Below are 18,883 nucleotides of genomic sequence, written 5' to 3' on the forward strand. Positions count from 1 at the left end.
AATATCTTCCTAAAAGTACTGGACCAAGGGTAATGTTTTTGAAGCAGAACAAAGAAAAGCTTAGGTGGCCTTAACACTAAAGGCAAAGGTGGGGTGGCTCATCAGTGGCTCATTAAGATAGTGCTTTTTTTGGCTAACAAGTTGTTCTGACTCTTATTTCTAGCAATGCTGATGCTGATTAGTGCCCTTGTTCACTTTACTGACATATATATTTCTGCCTTTAGGTTGTAAAATTGTGAATTAGCCACCCATTTATAATTTTCATTTTTACCATTTTTGAAATCAATGTATGATCTCAATGGAAACCTTATAAGCTGACAAGGTAAGATGTGTTTAACCCTAGGTGTGGTGAGAGTCACTGATGAGCATTAAGTTGCATTAAGCATCAATGATTTGGCTGAATCTGCTACCATAGGGAACTTATCTCCCTTGTCAGTTCATCAAAGTAGTGCTTTTGTTGGTTATTGAGTTGTTTTGACTTTTTGCTCAATTTAGTGACATATACATACATACATGGAGAAGTGGATGTTAAAGTACACACACACACATATATATATATATATATATGAAAAATGGTAAAGGCCAGTCTTAGCCATTTAGTCTTAGCCAGTCAGCACTTGATCTTAGCATACTGATCTAGCTATTGAATTGAATAAGTAATTAATCTATTGATCTTTATTTGATCAAAAACGAAAATCAACTCCAGCTGGATTTGAAATCAGAACACTTGAGTATCCAGCTTGATGTTTTACTACCTTGGCCTATATATTTTGCCTTAACAGTAGTTGCTTAAATAGTGTTTGTGCAGTGAAAAAGAAAATCTTTCAGCAAAATAAATAAATAAATAAAATAAAATGCAAGAAAATGAGAAGAAACAATTAAACACTTTATAGAAGCATGTATTGGTAAATTCTTTAAATAGAATGTGATATAGACAAATATAGTTTTCATCTCAGCAATAACCCTGTCAGAGAGAAATTCCAACATAGAATATGATACTTGAAGAGATACTCTATGGAAGATGAAGAATATAGCATTATTGATTAAGAGCAAAAAATATACTTTTAGGATGTTTGGCTCTTAAAGAATTTATATTTTGAGGATTTGGTGACTGGTGGGGAGGATTTAGTTTTAGTATCAAGATGTCTAAGCTTATGAAATATTTTTTTTTCTGTATGAAGACTCCAACCTTTTCTGAAATAGAACCTTCAAATCTTAACTCTCTTTTATATTCTATCTTTTATGTGGATGGTTTTTATCTTTCTACTCTTACTCAGAAATTTTGAGCTTCATCCAATTTGTGTTCCATTTGAAATAGCTATTTATTCTTTGTACTTCAATTCTCTTCTACAAGACAAAATATTGAAATAACATGTGACTAAATTCCTTCACAACTTATAAGAAACTAGGAGAGCATTTATGATAAAAACAGCAGCCAAATTCCTTCAAATCACAACCTTAAAAGCAACCAAGAATGGATACACAGGATAAAGTTGTTCTGAATGAACTCTGTAAATAAATTGGGATGGTCATGGTGAGAATGTTACTATAATAGGTTTGCTCCATCACGTTTGTGGTCCAAAGTTTAAACAACAATGAGAACAATTTAGTTCTCAATGGCTGAGATCACCTAGCTGTGAAGTGCTGTAATTCATCACTAGCTATAAATAGATACAGTGAGGTGGTAAAATTCTCTGGCACCACTGTGAAATTAACAAGTATTTCATTAGTTTGTAGTCCTGTGTTCAATTTGTTTTATGAGAGAAGACTTAGCCTCTTGTCTGTGAAATATAAGAGGTATTTTTGCTGTCTTTGAAAAACGATTAGGTCACCATTAGGTGATGGTATTTCTAGATACATTTCTAATAGGGGCCGAAAGCGGATGATGTCTTTAGCCACTGGATCCTAGAAAGGAGCTGTTGAGATAGAGAACCACGAAGCATGGTTGGAATTCCTCACCCCCACCCCCTGCAAGTTGCAAATAATCTGTTTGATACCTTTCGATCAGCCTTGCCTTATCTTCATCTGATATATGCACGCCCCTTGCGTGTGACTGTATGATTACAAGTCGGTATAAAAGAAAGGGATATAAAATGCAACTGATACTGACCGGTTATGAATGTTGCAATGAAAAAGATTTTCATGGACAGAAGAACCATATAGTTTATGTTATCCTTGTAGCTATAAAAACAATAAAATTTGCATCACAAAACACGTCGTCTAAATTTGTCATTTTTAACATTCTCTTCTTAGACTGTGAGTAAAAACACACATGTAAAATTAGTGCTAAATTGAATAAACTTATTACAAACTTGAATGCTCATGTGTGAATTTGAATGTTTGAAAAGACACTTTCCTTGCATTCTGACCCATTTGAATGCTCTCGATGGGCATTTCTATTCAAATGGTGTAAATGCTAAATTCTTTGAATGAAGTGCAAAGTTGAATGATAAGAAAATGAATTCGAATGACTAGCTTTATGGCACTAAATTTTTTTGGCGATTTTACCTGATTATGAAATTGAATTACAAACGTACAAAAATGATTGCAAAAACCTATATTATAGATATAGTTGTTTGGTGAGGACTGAGTATAGAGTGGCAATGATTTTGAGGTTTAGAGCATGCTTTAGAAGCAAACTATGTCCCTGACATATCAATGAGGTTTTCAATTTTAGTTTGTTTTGACATTGTTTTGTGATGATACTTGGTACCTTGTTTTGGGTGATTTATAGATTATTGGTGGAGAGACAGGGAACCAGTCAGAACTGGCAAAATCCATAATGAATCACTTATACACCATATTTTCTTTTCACTGGTTGAATGTGTTACTTATGAGTTCTCTAAACATGTTGCCTGTCTTATTTTCTTTATTATGTTTTCTATGTGTTAACGTTATAGAGGTGTTTTATCTCATTTTCAATAAATTTTGAAATAATGATAACCACCATAACAACTGTGCCCCACCACCCATCCATCCACAACCCACCACTGTCACTGCCACCACCACCACTACTTGAAAATATATAAATGAATTTTCTACCTTCTTAAAGCATTGATTTTGCTTGAGCAGTCACAAGGCTAGTTATTTTGTAAAGGAAGTCACATAATTACTGAAATTAACTTTGGTATATTAGTGGTGATGATGTTTATCAAGCCTTGAGAAAATGAATGGCAAAAGTCGAATGATTAACAGGATTTGAACTCAACTCAGAATATAGAGTAATGAAACAACTGAAATACTACTGGATGCCATTTGGTCTATGGTTCTATCGTTTCTTCCTGTTTCCAAAGATATTAGGTTGAATATATGGATTCTGAAGAAACACATAACAATATTTTCCAATAGTTTTCTCCAATTATTAGCTTTTATAAATCAAAAGGGTATAATTTTAGATACTTCTTCAATAACAAAACATCTAATATTTATAGTTTGATTTCTCCATAGATAACAAGGTAATCATAATAGTTCTATAAAAAGAAACAAAAACAATGAAGTCACCCTACCTCTCACTAACACCACAAAAAAAAAAAAAGAGAGAAAAAAAAGAAAAACAAGCTACAAGTAAAAAATTATTTCTTCTTACACTATTCAAATATTCTTGAATAGCAATTGTTCAGGATTATAAAATGAAGAATTCCATTTATAGGTTAAAAATAAATATTAAAAAAAAAGAATGTAAACTATAAAAATTCAATAAAAACAAACATGCTAAATATTCTAAATAACAAAACCATCTTTTGAAAAGAAATTCAATTATGTGCTTTTGGTACGATGATATATTTCTCTATTTCTCCTTTCTTTCTCTATTTTTGAACCAACAAAATTGGGGTATTCAATGTTATTTTAATCACTAGTGAAGAAGAAAAAGAAGAAGAAGAAGAAGAAGAAGAAGAAGAAGAAGAAAATGATGATGATGAAGAAGAAGAAAATGATGAAGAAGAAGAAAAAGAAGAAAATGATGATGATGATGATGATGATGACAATATTTTTCTTGATGATTCTGAATGACTGATTCACAATAGTTTGGATTATGGATGTTAAAAACAGAATAGGATTTTTAAAAAAAACATTTTTTGAAAAAAAATTTTCAATCTATCCTACGAAACAAGCAAAAGATTTTTATTTGAAATATTTTGAATCCATATTTCATTGATGTTTAAAAATTCTAAACTTCAATGAAAATTAAATACTAGAATGTTAGAAGTGGGTGGGGTAGAGAGAAGCATATCTTACCAAACAATTTGTTTGAAGGATTCGGTGAAGCCTTCCATAAAGTTGGATTTGAACTCTTCGAAATATTGTTGCCATTGAAGTTGTTTGTCTTTTTTCGTTTCAACATCTGCCTTGACAGTCAGAACTGTTAAAGAATATAGATTAAGATGGAAAGAATATAAGAGAGAGAGAGAGAGAGAGAGAGAGAGAGGAAGAGAGAGAGAGAGGAAGTGAGGGAGAGAGAGAGAGAGAGAGAGAGAGAGGAAGTGAGGGGGAGAGAGGAAGTGAGGGAGGGGCAGAGAAAAAGTAGAAAGAAAAAGAGCAAAAATGAAGTAGAAGAGGAAAAAGATAGGAGGAAAGAACAGAAATGATGAAAGAAGAAGAAGAAGAAGAAGAAGAAGAAGAAGAAGAAATGGGAAGGGAGAAGTGTAGGAGAAAAAGGTGATGACAAAAGAAAGTAAAATAAGAAAGAAAGGAAAAATGGAAGATGACAAAATGAATAAGAAGAAAATAAAAACAGAAGAAAGCAATAAAAGAGGCCAGAAATAGGAAAATATGAGAGAAATAACTGTAATGACGAAGAGATATGAAGAGACGAGAGAAAAGAAGTAAAGTAAAAAAAAAATTAATAAAATTGAGAGAAGAAAAGCTTCCACAAAAAAAAAAAGATGAAATAAAAAATTGAAAATAATCATCAATGAAATAAGATGAAAAAAAAAAAAAGCTTTCAGTCAGAAAAGTATTCTGAAATTAAAAAAAAAATGAAATTAAAAACATATAAACATGAAAATGATGAGATCAACATTTTAATATTCCAAGAAAGGTACAAAGGGAAGAGTTTCGAGAAAGGAGGAGAGGTTTAGTCAATTAAATTGACCCAAGTAATCGACTGGTATTTTATTTTTATCAATTTTGGAAAGATGAAAGCCAGTGTTGATCTCAGTTGACATTTGAACTCAGAATGTAAAGAGTTGGAACAAATACAATGAAGCATTTTATTCAAAGCTCCAATGATTCAGTGAAATTGTATTTTTCTTTGCATTGCCACAAGGACGATAGATGAACAGATGTTGCATGGACTGGTTACAAAACACAGTCGGAATATGTGTATGTGCAGGTCTACATTAAATGTGGGTGACGGAGAGAAAAAAATGGTGGAGAATAGATAAACTGGAATACACAAGATATAGAAAGAGTCCTTAGAGATAAGGAGTTTCACACAAAGCTAATAATATCCAGTATTATCCAAACTGCCATGGGTAAATAGCCCTTCCCAGCAGTTTTACAGATACCTGCTAACAGTTGGGCCATTTGTTTCAGTTATGCTTACCAGATTCACCCATCTTTCAACAAATTCACTAAAGGGCAGCCCCTCTCTGTTCAATTTCCTCTTCTCTCTAAGTGGAGCATGAAAAACATGTTAATGAGGACAAGCTTGTAATTGAGGAAGAAATGTGTGTACTGAGCCCAAAAAGATAGCCATGTACTTATATTGATTTTTATAAATACAAATATATGTGCGTGTGTGAGAGTGAGTGAGTGAGTGAGTGAGTGAGTGAGTGAGTGAGTGAGTGAGTGAGTGAGTGAGTGAGTGAGTGAGTGAGTGAGTGAGTGAGTGAGTGAGTGAGTGTGTGTGAGTGTGTGTGTGTGTGTGTGTGTGTGTGTGTGTAGCTTAAATTTTGCATTATTTTCAAAGATTTTTTGCACTTTGCATTAATGCAGGCCTGGAAGTAATTTATTTATTATTGAATATAATAATATAAATTAATTACATATTATAAAAGTTACAAAAGAATTTTTCATGAAATTAGAATTTTCTTGTTAAATAAAATTTCATCAAAATATTTCTCTGTCTTTTGTGGCTTTATACATACATACATACATAATACATACATGCATACATAAAGATATATATATATATATACACACATTCTTTTATATATATTGAATGCCTCCCTTCTTTTATTCCCTCTAGTCCTTCTCTTCCTTTCTTTCCTTCTCTTCACTTTAGTCTTTCTTTTCCAAATCATAACTTCTCTCTCCCTTTCCTCTTTATCTCTCTTCCTCTTACCTTATATTTATTCTTATCACCTCTCTTCATACCCTCTCCCCATGCATGAACCATTCCTTTAGTGTTCTGCTTGGTCATAACCAGAAATCACTGATGAATGTAGCATTATTTACTTAGGTCGTCCAATTTTTCTCAACCAATTGATGGACCAATTGATTAAAACTACCAATAACAAACTTATAATGACTACTGGAAACAACTGTAAGTCAAATTTATTACACTAAAGGAAAATAATGACCATTATTTATGCCTTGCCTTATATATATATATATATATATATATATATATATATATGTATGTATTTATGTATGTATATATAAATAGTTTTTGTGTGTGGAAGGTGTACAGGTACAATTAACACTACAAATATACAGAAAATAGACTCCATCCAATGCCAGTGGGGTAAGCTAGAGGTAGTTGATATCTTTCGTAATTAGTAGGCGACCAAATCAGTAGTGGAGGTGGATGCTCCAAGAGCATAACTGTGAGAATAAGAATAGGCTGGGCAAAGTTCAGAAAGCTCCTATCTTTGTTGGTAACAAAGAGCTGCCCTCTCAGAATGAAAGGGAGACTGTATAATGCTTATGTGAACAGCTATGCTACATGGCAGTGAAACGGGCAGTGAGCATTGACCACATGCATAAGCTGGAAAGAAATGAAGCTCGTATGCTTTGCTGGATGTTCAATGTCAGTGCGCATACACGACATAGAAAAGTTGGGCATAAGAGGCATCAGATGTCGTATGCAAAAAGGATGGCTGCATTGGTATGGTCATGTGATACATATGGATGAGAACAGCTGTGTGAAGAAGCACCAATCTCTGAGTGTGGAGGGAACCTGTAGAAGAGGTAGATCCACAAAGACATGGGATGAGGTGGTGAAGCATGATCTTTGAATGTTGGGCCTCACAGAGGTGATGACTAGTGACAGAGACCTTCGGAGATACGCTGCACTTGAGAAGACTCATTAGGTCAAGTGAAATCATAGCTGTAGCCATGCTGGTGCCATGTAATTGGCACCTGTGAAATTACAATCACGGTTATTGCCAGTGCCATGTAAATGGCACCTATGAAATTGGAGTTGGGCCATCGTTGGGGGGGGCCTTGTCAATGGCACCCATGAATCATAGTCATAGTTGTAGTTGTTGCTGGTGCCATGTAAATGGCACCCATGAATTTTAGTTGTGGTTACTGCTGGTGCCATATAAATGGCACCCATGCATCATAGTTGGGAGTCATTGCTTGTGTCATGTAAATGGCACCTGTGAATTGTAGTCATGGTCGTTGTCGGTTTCATGTAAATGGTACCTGTGTCAGTGGTATGTAAAAGCACTCATTACACTTCTGGAGTGGTTGGCATTAGGAACGGCCTCCAACTGTAGAAACCATGCCTATCAGACTGGAACCTGATGCAGCTCTCCAGCACATCAGCTCCAGTCTAACCCATACCAGCATGGATAGTGGACGTTAAATGATGATGATGATGATATATGCACCAAGTGTCAGTTCTGGACACACAAAAGGTGCAGCAACAACAAAAGAAGGTTATCAGAGAACCTAACTTTTGTATGTGGAAGGTGCACAAGCATAATAAATGCTGAACATGTGCAAAAAATAGACTCCAATAACTGACAGGGGGTGGGGAGCAAGCTAGAAGTAGTAGATAGCTTCCAGTGTCTAGGCAACTAGGTTAGTAGTAGAGGTGGTTGTTCTGAGGGTGTGGCTGTGAGGATAAGATTAGGCTGGGCAAAGTTCAGAGAGCTCCTACCCTTACTGGCAACAAAGAGCCTCTCTCTCAGAGTGAAAGACAGATTGTTTGATGCCTATGTGCAAACAGCTATGCTGCATGGCAGCAAAACATGAGCTGTGATAGCCGTGGACATGCGTAGGCTTGAAAGAAATGAAGCCAAGATGCTTCACTGGATGTGCAATGTCAGAATGCATGTTCGGCAGAGTGCAAGTATCTTGAGAGAGAAAAGTTAGGCATCCGATGAATCAGATGTGGTGTGTGCAAGAGAGACGACTGCGATGGTAGGGTCATGTTGAAACTGTTCTTTCTTGAAAAAAGAACTTGATACATTGGACAATACAAAGAAACTGAAAACTGGATTGGTGAGCATGGATGGAACGCTTTAGACTATGAATCAAACCTTGACTAAGGCTATCCAACAACAACAAGTATAAAAAAAAGTGCATAAGTGAGGCAAACTGTATTCATTTGTGTGTGTGTATATGCATGTGTATGTGTGTTTGTATGTGTGTGGGGTTGTAGGTGTGGGTGTCTGTGAAATTTACAATATGTTGAATTTTTACTCTCTTGTGTGAAATAACTAGCTGTTCTTCAGAGACTCATCTAATTAAGCAAATGCTTTATTTAATGATTTATTTTGTAAACAAAAGATAATCCAAGGATTATCAACAACAATAAACTTCTGATTCAAATGAAATTTTGTTTGCTAATAATTTCTGTTCAAAGTCAACTTGTTATCCATTAAAGAAGTATTTTAAGAAGATTTAGTAATATTATTCCTTTTAATTTTGTTTTTGCTTATCTTTCATTTGTTTTTGTAAATTGCTTAATTTTGATATTTATTTCCAAAAATATTGAGAACATTTTTGTTTTTAAATACAACCCAATGAAATATTTATTAATCCTACTCTGATTAACTGCTGCTTATAACAATTAGGTCAGCTCTGATTCAACAGACCTACGATCAAACACATTCCATTTGTGACCATCTCTTCTTATCAGTTTTTTAAATGCTGTATTTCTAGAACTGCAAAAATAAATATATTTTCTATTTTTAAGTATATGAAGCAGAACTGGTCACAGAACTGGTCTTTCTCAATAACACAACACACAGTCTGGTCTGGGAATTGAACTCACTACCTCAGGATTATGAGCCTGATGCTCTAACCACTGAGCCAGGTACCAGAAAAAAATCTTGTACATATTCCTGACCCTAAGTCAACAGAAGTAATTCAAAATGAAGTGTTGTACTCAGAGACACAAACACCTATACGCACACATGTGCACACACGCACACATGTGCACACACACACACACACACATACATACATACGCACACATTGAGCATTTATACTCTTACCGGTCTCAGTACATAGTTTATCAACTGGTACTACTTTTATCAAGCATAGAAGGCAAAATGGAGTTGGGTAGGATTTGAAGTCAGTCTGTAAATGGATGGTACTATAGAGCAGAATTATCTTTTGCCCCACTCCAGCCTGGTATTGTCATTAGATTTGAAAGGCAACGAGGGCACATTTACATGATTGTTTTAAACTGCTTGAAATAATTACAAAAATCTGTCTCGAATAATACCATGACCATCCTTTAAAATATTAACATAAGAATACATTAAATAATGTTGTCCTCGATACATTATGAATGAAAAAATGCTTATAGTAGGAACACTTTTGATCATAAGCATGACCAAATGTGAGATCTAAATAACATTATTGAATTTGGAATCATAACTGGTATCTAATACCTTATTACCCACCATAACTGATACATGGGTATCTGATATCCTGTTACCCATCATTTCACCCTTTTATCATTCTGATTCTACAGTAACAACAAGACTTCCTTCAACCAACATCCTACCATCTTTAATGAATGTCTATATGTCAACATGAACCAATAGCTGAGACTTCTAAGTATTAAACTAGACATTATAGCAGCCAGTTCTCCCTCAAATCACAGTCTCATGTCTCATATTACTTTGAACAATACCCTTGCATTGCAAGGTATTACTGCAAATGAGAAATAGTCTTTTCGAAACAGATTCATTCAATGGATTGTTTTGATATATATTTTCTTTTTTGTTAATTAATCCATGTTGTTAAAAAATCAAACACTAATAACTACGACTATTACATACCAGCCTTTCCAATTCTCACCCAGCGCTCACACATGTATATTGTTCTTTGTTAACATATGCTGATAAATAAATAAGCAGTGTTACATTCCTGTCTCCAAACACCTCTTTTCTTCTTTCTTCATGACACATTCTCATCTTGAAATTAATTACCTCAATGCAACTTACAATCTTACTTGCTCTGCATTCTACCTTGAACATCTGCATGCATGTGCATATATGTATCAGATTATATCTGCTTATGTGCGTATTCGTGCGAGTTCAGAAGGATACCCAAATGTATGTGTGTGTGTGTGTGTGTGTGTGTGTGTGCATGTATGCATGTATGTATGTATGGGTGTGTGTATGTGTGTCTATGTCTACTTGTGTGTGTGTGTGCAAGTATGTATATATGAATGTATAGAGTACCAGATGCATTTGAGGACGTATTAGGTTATTCTATTTTTTTAAAAATTCTAATCTAATAAAAATCAAATGTATTTTCATAAAAATTTGTGCAGACGTTCTTGCTAAGCTCTCTCATAAGATTATTCTGTGAATCTACCTTCAGCGTTGCTGAGTGCTTAAGCATAGGACTAGAGTCATTGATAAGCCTGCACTAAATGGTCTTTATTCATTTTGCACATCACCACGACAATGGTGGCCTTCAATAATGCTGTGTTATTGTGAGGATTTTCAGCTCCAGAAGTCCATAAGGTTTAAATTAAGAAGCTGCAGACAGAAATATATTGTGAACTCTATATAGAGGTGTGATATACATTTGCATACACACACACACACACACACACACACATATATATATTTATATATCATACATATATATATCCTTATATATATCATCATCATCAAATATATATATATCATACATATATATATATCATCATCATCATTTAGCATCCATTTCCCATGCTGGCATGGGTTAGACAGTTTGGCTGGACAAATTGCCAAAAGTCTTGGTCACTTGTCATTACCCCTGTGAGACTCAACATCTGAAGATTATATTTCACCACCTCATCCCAGATCTTCCTGGATCTACCTCTTACACAGGTTCCCTCCATGTTTAGAGATTATCATTTCTTTATACACACATATATATATATATATATACACACACATACATTAGATTGGAGCCTGGTGTTGCCATCCGGTTTCGCCAGTCCTCAGTCAAATCGTCCAACCCATGCTAGCATGGAAAGCAGACGTTAAACGATGATGATGATGATGATGATGATACATATATATAGAACATGTGTAGGCTTGAAAGAAATGAAGCTAGTATGCTTCACTGAATGTGCAATGTCAGTGTGCATGTATGAAAGAGTGTAAGCAACTTGAGAGAAAAGTTTGGCATAAGAGGCATCAGATGTGGTGTGCAAAAGAGATGTATAAAGAAGTGCCAATCTTTAATTGTGGAGGGAACCGCCACAAGATTGAGGAGAGTGAGATGAAGACAAGCTTGAGGTGAGAATATCTCAGAAGAACCAAATTGATTGTGGACAGGTGACTGAGTGTAAGAACAAGATCTGAGTAATGAATACAGGGAGTTTCCTTAATGCTATATGGCACAGGTGTTGTTAGGTGGTCAAAGAGTGATCTTGAGCAAATGGATAGAAAAACCAGGAAAGTGATGACAATGAATGAGGAACTGCATCCTAAAAGTGATGTCACTAGACTGTATATGCCAAGAAACAAGGAAAGAAAATGCCTCATAGGATGCAAAATTTGTGTTGTCAATGAGGAAATTGTCTGGGAAGGTACATCAAACGCAGATTGAACCTTTGCTTGTTGCTGTTAGAAATAGCACCATGATACCTACTGAGTATGTGATACCCAAAAGCATTTAAGAAACAAGATGGAGAACAATGATTAAACAACTGGAAAATGAAAACAATGCATGGGCAATACCTGAGAGAAATCAAAGGAAAGGACAAGATGAACACTTGGAGGGGGCCAAGGAAAAGTGATCTGCAGTGAGACATTAATATGCAACACCGAGGAACAAGCTCTGAGAACTAATTACACCAAGTTCCAAATAAATAAGAGTAATGAATCACTGCTTTGTAGGATATGTGGTAGAAAAACCAAAATAATCTCACATATTGTGTGCAAGTGTAGCAAACTGGCCCAAAAAGAATACAAGAGGGGGGCATGTTACTGTAGCTAAGTTTGGTCACTAGAGACTGTGTGAAACGTACGGTCTTGAAAGAACACAAAAATGGTACAAATATAAATTAGAAGGCATCAATGAGGATAATGAATATAAAATCTTATGGGATTTTGCAATCCACTCATTGATGCTTGGAGACCAGTGTTGTTGTGGATGAAAGGAAGAAGTGTTGTGAGGTTGTGAGGTTTACTTTCTTTGCAACAACAGTTGCCACTCTGCTTTCAAGGTATGAAATAAAGGAGTACCAAGTTAAAGCCCCTGGGTATGAAATAAAGGAGTACCAAGTTAAAGTCCCTGTTCTTTTCTCTCTTATTATTGATTGTACTCTTATATTCTTATATTAAATTATACACAACTCAGATTGTGTGAGACTCTGTTGAATATGCAATGGTGGGAGTTTAATGCAATTAACAATATGAGCCAAAATGTTAATAGAATGACTGTTTTGTTGTGTGTGTATATATATATATATATATATACACATACGTGTGTGTGTGTGTGTGTGTGTGTACATGTATATAACACTCACAACTACACACATGCATACATGCACACACAAACACACACACACACACACACACACACACACACACACACACACACACACAAACACAAGGTGCAGTGGTAGAATGGTAACTGTAAAGTATTGGTTAGAATGTCTCATGGTATCTTTTTTTTCTGACTTACCATGCACCAGGTTCAAATCCTGCAGATGTCAAATTTACCTTTTGGTGTCAACAGAAAGGTACCAATCAATTGACAGAACTTTGCTACAAGATCAGCAACAACTTGTTAAAATGTGTAGTAAAATCAGAACTAGTATTTTGTTGTTTAACATTTAAGAAAAAAAAAAAAAAAATACTCTAATAAATTGACTGATGTAGAAATCTGGCATTTCCCAAATCCCTTGTATTTAAAACTGAAGTTTCATCAACCGTACCAATCAGCTGAGAATAAGTTCAAATAAACATTTTTTCTTTTTAACTATAATATGTCCTTCAAATATTTTGACTTGTACGTTTCTATGGCATTTCTCAACTGTATTTGAAAACTCTACCATCAAGTGGAAAATTCCTGAAATTTATTAGCCATTTATATTAACAGAGACAAAAACTGTCAGTTTTGTACTGTAGACAAACATAACAGATGAATATACACATATTGGGTAAATAAAAATAATTAAAAAAAGCAAAAACTATGTTAATTATTTAAATATCAGAACAAATTTCTTCAATAGGTGCTCACCTTTTGGCAAATTACTGCTCACCCAGAGAAAAATACTATCTACAGCAAGCTAGCACTTAACCAGGCATTCACTCGATACTCTCCGTACACACAAATTATATAAACTCTTACATTACACATACCTATTATATAAAACAACCACTGCATATAAGGCATAGTTGACATCATGAGATTTTTGCAGATAGATCAGCACAAATTTCCAATAGGATACACACATTTCTCACAAGCCCAGAGTGTGAGACGTGTTTCTAAAACAGATAAACATGGCTTTAACAATGCAGAGTACATTTTAGTCACCTCATACACTGTTAATGTAAGAGGCACAATTCGAGTAACATACTTGCCACCACCATCACAAAAGACATAAATTCTCGCAGGAGTAACTATTTTAAATTTGCTTGAAGATTGTAAGGAGCATGCTAGTTTATCTTCCCTGAGGGTTCAAGCCACAGACAAGCTTGAAACTTAGGTAGCATTTGTATTTCTTAAGCACTGCATAAAGATTGTATGTTACTCTGGTTTTGGTATTGAGTTCTCACTCATTGATGAATGTGTGGTAAGTAGCTTGCTTACCAACCACATGGTTCCGGGTTCAATCCCATTGCGTGGCACTTTGGGCAAGTGTCTTCTACTATAGCCTCGGGCCGACCAAAGCCTTGTGAGTGAATTTGGTAGACGGAAACTGAAAGAAGCCCATCGTATATATATATATATATATATGTATGTGTGTTTGCGTGTCTGTGTTTGTCCCCCCACCATTGCTTGACAACCGATGGTGGTGTGATTACTTCCCCTGTAACTTAGCGGTTCGGCAAAAGAGACCGATAGAATAAGTACTAGGCTTCCAAAGAATAAGTCCTGGGGTCGATTTGCTCGACTAAAGGCGGTGCTCCAGCATGGCCGCAGTCAAATGACAAACAAATAAAAGAGTAAAAGAGATACATTTTTATCTTTCTCTTCCACCTCCTTTCTTGTCTCCCCACCACCACCACATATGAAATGACTAAACAATATATATATATATATATATATACATATATGTATTAACTGTTGAATGTGTGTGTGTCTGTCTGTATTTGTCATGTAACCTTATACTTAGTTTGCAACAATTTCCCCAATTTTTGTTGCTTCATTTTTCTCTTCATCTTCAATTCTTACCAATTTTCAGTTGCTCTTTTATTGCTTTCTTGTTGAAACTTTGTGCATCTTTAGCATCAATAAAACAACAAGCAAAGAAAAATAATACAATGGCAACATAGAATATTTAAAAACAACAACTGCAAGAAATATAATGTTCTGTACAAAAATTATTATAAAACAATATGTATGTATGTGTATGAAATATCTATTTAGTAAATATTTAATTCTTAAATGTCATTACACACCATAACCAACTACCTTTCTGTTCATTATGATATATGGGACAGTGTATCCTTGCTTGAAAACTGTGCTCCGTAGATTTTATTGAATAAGGAACAATATAATAATTTTTAAAAATGTTTTGTAAATGTTTGTGTGTGTGTATGTGCATGTACGAGTGTGTTTGTGCGTGTGCACATGCACGTGTGTATGTGTGTGTGTGTGCATGTGTGTGCGAGAGATATCCAGGAAAGAAATAGCTATGAATATGTTGAGAAAGAACAAAAATAAATCAAATGGAAATACTGAATTCAAGCATATTTTCCCAATTTTCAGTATTTAAACATTTTTTTTATCTGTTGTCGACATGATAGACATCACCATTATTATTACTGCTACAAGCACTATAGACATCACCCCATCCTCACCATCATCACCAACACAACCACTGTATTCCCCATCGTCATTGTCAGTATCCTCCCACCACCACCACCACCAACCACAACCATCACCATCATCTTTATCGCATCATTTATTAATGTTAAAACAAATGAGCTGCAAAAATGGGCTGACAGAAACATGTATCATTATTTAGTGATTTTTCCTTTTGTATTCTGTGGTTACAAGTTCAATTTCCACCTGGAAGTCAACCATAACTCTCCTACCAGCTGAGGGTTAATAGAATAAGATATCATACATGTATAAGCAAACTGATTTTTATCAAATATACCTGTCTCTCAATCATGACCACAGCAGTGATAACGACAACCTCCACCACCATTACCACCACCACTACCACTACCACCACTAACAACAGAATCTGCAATAAGAAAAACAATAGCAAATTTATTGTAAGAAAATTGGTATTTAGAGTTTAGAGTGTGTTGAATATAGGAATTATAATGTGAAATAACGTTTCTTTCAGATAGAAAATGCTTTCTTGAGGATATTAACAATTCCAAGCATTATAAATGTCTGTATAATGTATTGATGCTTTCTTTCATTTGAGAGTCTTCAATACAGAATGAAAGAGGGAGAGGGAGAGAGAGAAAGGGAGAGAGGGAGAGAGGGAGAGAGAGAGAGAGAAAGAGAGGGAGAGACTGAGCTACAACAACCACTTCTAGCATGCTTAATTCTTTTCCTCTGCATTTATTTTTGGTGAAATCATCTTGAAATTCTAAAGTAGTTATCATCAATGTTTTGTAATCTTCATAAACAAAATTGTTTGTATTCTTCAGGTACAGCAATGTTGCCTATAAAACATTCATTGTTTTATTTTTTTTTGTTTTATTTTTTGTTTTTGTTTTTTTTATCAACAAGCATTCTGCTGGGTCTTCAATGATCTGTTGCTAAATCTGCTTTTGTGTTTAAGTTCCCCCAAATATTTTCCTGCTTGTTTCTAAGATTCTTTTCACTAACTCATTGGTACCATTTAGTACCATTTGTACCATACTTCTAGCACAGATCTAAACTTAAATTGTAATATAGATTTCTAATAACATTTATAATACTTCCAAGCTACCATTTGGCAGTAATATATTGGTTTTCCCGCTTAAAATGTTTTAGAGTTGTTAAGTGGGTGCTAAATGCTGATGATGTTGATGATGATAATGATGATGGTATACATATACATCATCATCATCATCATCGTTTAACGTCCATTTTCCATGCTGACATGAGTTGGACAGTTTGACTGAGATCTGGAGAGCCAGCGGCTGCACCAGGCTCCTATCTGATCTGGCAATGTTTCTACAACTGGATGCCCTTCCCAACGCCATCCACTCCAAGAATGTAGTGGGTGTTTTTTACGTGACAGGAGCCTGTCATGTGGGCCCAGCATCGATTATGTTCAGATAGTGCTTTTTATGTGCCACTGGCATGGGGGTCAGTCAGGGGCTACTGGCATCGGCCATGTTCAGATGGTGCTTTTTACGTGCCATATATATATATTGGGTTGTCCAGAAAGTTTGTGCCAATTTTTAAAGGAAAGAGAAACGTCAATAAATACTTGCCATTACATTTTTGATGAAAGAATTCATCAAGGTATCTTTTTACATCATCCAAGGAATTGAAATTTTTACCATTAAGACTATTCTGCAGAGACCCGAATAAGTGAAAATCCAAAGGAGCAATATCTGGTGAATATGGAGGGTGGGGTAACACATCCCAGCTGAGCTGCAGCAATTTTTGTCTGGTTCCCAAAGAAACGTGTGGTCTTGCATTATCATGTTGGAAAACAACACCCTTCCTGTTGGCCAATTCTGGACGTTTCTCTTGAATTGCTGCTTTTAACTCATTGAGTTGTGTCTAGTATTTCTCAGAATTAATTCTCTGGTTACTTGGGAGAAGCTCATAGTACAGAATTACTTTCCAATCCCACCAGACACAAAGCAAGACTATTTTAGGGTGAAGACCCACTTTTGGGGTGGCTAAGGGTGGCTCATGTTGCTTACTCCAGGATCGCTTTCTCTGAACATTTCGGTAGATAATCCATTTCTCAACACCTGTCACAATTTGCTTTGAAAAAGGTGCGTTTTCATTCCTTTTATAAAGCGAATCACAGATGGAAATGCAATCCAAAAGGTTCTTCTCACTCAACTCATGTAGTACCCAAACATCGTAGCGATTTGTGTACCCAAGTGCTCGTGAACCAAGTGCTCATGACGACAGATTTTGATAGGTTGAGGCTTTCTACCAATTCTCGGGTTGTGCAATGTGGGTTATTCTCAATTAATGTCTTGATTTGGTCATCATCTGTAGTGGATGATCTGCCTGATCGCTCTTCAACAATAAGGCTACAATCTCCAGCTCGGAACCTTGCGAACCACTTCCGTACAGTTCTTTCAGATAAAGAAGCATCACCGTAAACTGCGCATATTTCTTTGGTTGCTTGTGAGGCATTTTTCTCTTTACGGAAAAAGAAAAGCATCTAGTGCCGAAAATGAACTTTCTTATCTTCCATTTTAAAGGGTTACAGAATTAACGCAAGTTATAGGAAGGCGAGGATGTGGAATAAGTACAGTGTTATTGGACGCTCAGGAAAGGAAAGAAAAGAAAGAGGATTTTAACGTTTTGAGCAGAGCTCTTCATCAGAAATATAGAAAAAGTCCAAAGAAGGGAAGAGAGAGAAAGAAAATTGCCAACAATGCACACACACACACACACACACACACACACACACACACATCTGTATGTAAAATGTATGAGATTCATTATTATTTACTATGATCACTTTGTTGCTGTGCATTGAAGGTGTGGATTTGTCTCATCAGGTGACTTGTGAAAAGGTGCTTTGCATTTTAATCTCCCTGTCGCTTATTTCTATTGGAATACATTTTGGTTGCTGTAGTGCGCTACATGTTTATTCAAGGAACTGGTTAATAATCTCATATAAGCAGTGACTTACAATGAACCCATCTCATATAAGCAGCGACTTACAATGAATCAAAAAATAAAAAATAACAATATATAAAATATCTAAATGGATTAAATGATATGTTATACACAAATGGTGAAATGCTGTTAAATAAAACCTTGAAGCATCTGTATATATATATATATATATATATATATATATATATATATATATTTATATATATATATATATATATATATATATTTATATATATATATAGTTGTGTGTGTGTGTGTGTGTTCTTATTTATATGTATGTATTCTAGATCTATTGCTAAGAAGGTGAATATATATAGAATTATAGTAGTATGGAATTTTAAGTCAATGCATAATGTGATAAGGGTTGCTAGGCATATTTTGTTTGATGACTTTAAAAGTTAATCTTCTGTAACTTATCCAGTTAGTATGCTATAGCATCACCCCACTAACTCAAATAGAGGAAGTGACAGAGCAGCACTTCAGCACCACCTGCTGGCCTGTTACTGCAACCATGTCAAAACAATTGACATAG

The 18,883-nt window shown here is 35.1% G+C and overlaps 1 protein-coding gene across 7 annotated transcripts in view; it reads right to left on the bottom strand.

Annotated features, from left to right (window-relative positions):
- The window catches only part of LOC106867251 (uncharacterized), a 422,507-nt gene that overhangs the window by 12,057 nt on the left and 391,567 nt on the right, over positions 1 to 18,883 (bottom strand). For 5 of the 7 annotated variants that reach the window (XM_052974912.2, XM_089337498.1, XM_052974910.2 and 2 more), the window contains 2 exons: positions 4,237 to 4,360; positions 2,111 to 2,181 (listed from right to left, as the gene is read on the bottom strand). In XM_052974912.2, the coding sequence (XP_052830872.1) occupies positions 2,111 to 2,181; positions 4,237 to 4,360 (195 nt within the window). Of the gene's footprint in view, positions 1 to 2,110; positions 2,182 to 4,232; positions 4,361 to 15,688; positions 15,779 to 18,883 lie in introns of those variants that run through there. The other 2 variants (XM_052974913.2, XM_052974908.2) reach the window with 2 other exon arrangements.

This window comes from Octopus bimaculoides, chromosome 19 (genome assembly GCF_046866305.1).
Source record: "Octopus bimaculoides isolate indiv1 chromosome 19, ASM4686630v1, whole genome shotgun sequence".
NCBI lineage: Eukaryota > Metazoa > Mollusca > Cephalopoda > Octopoda > Octopodidae > Octopus > Octopus bimaculoides.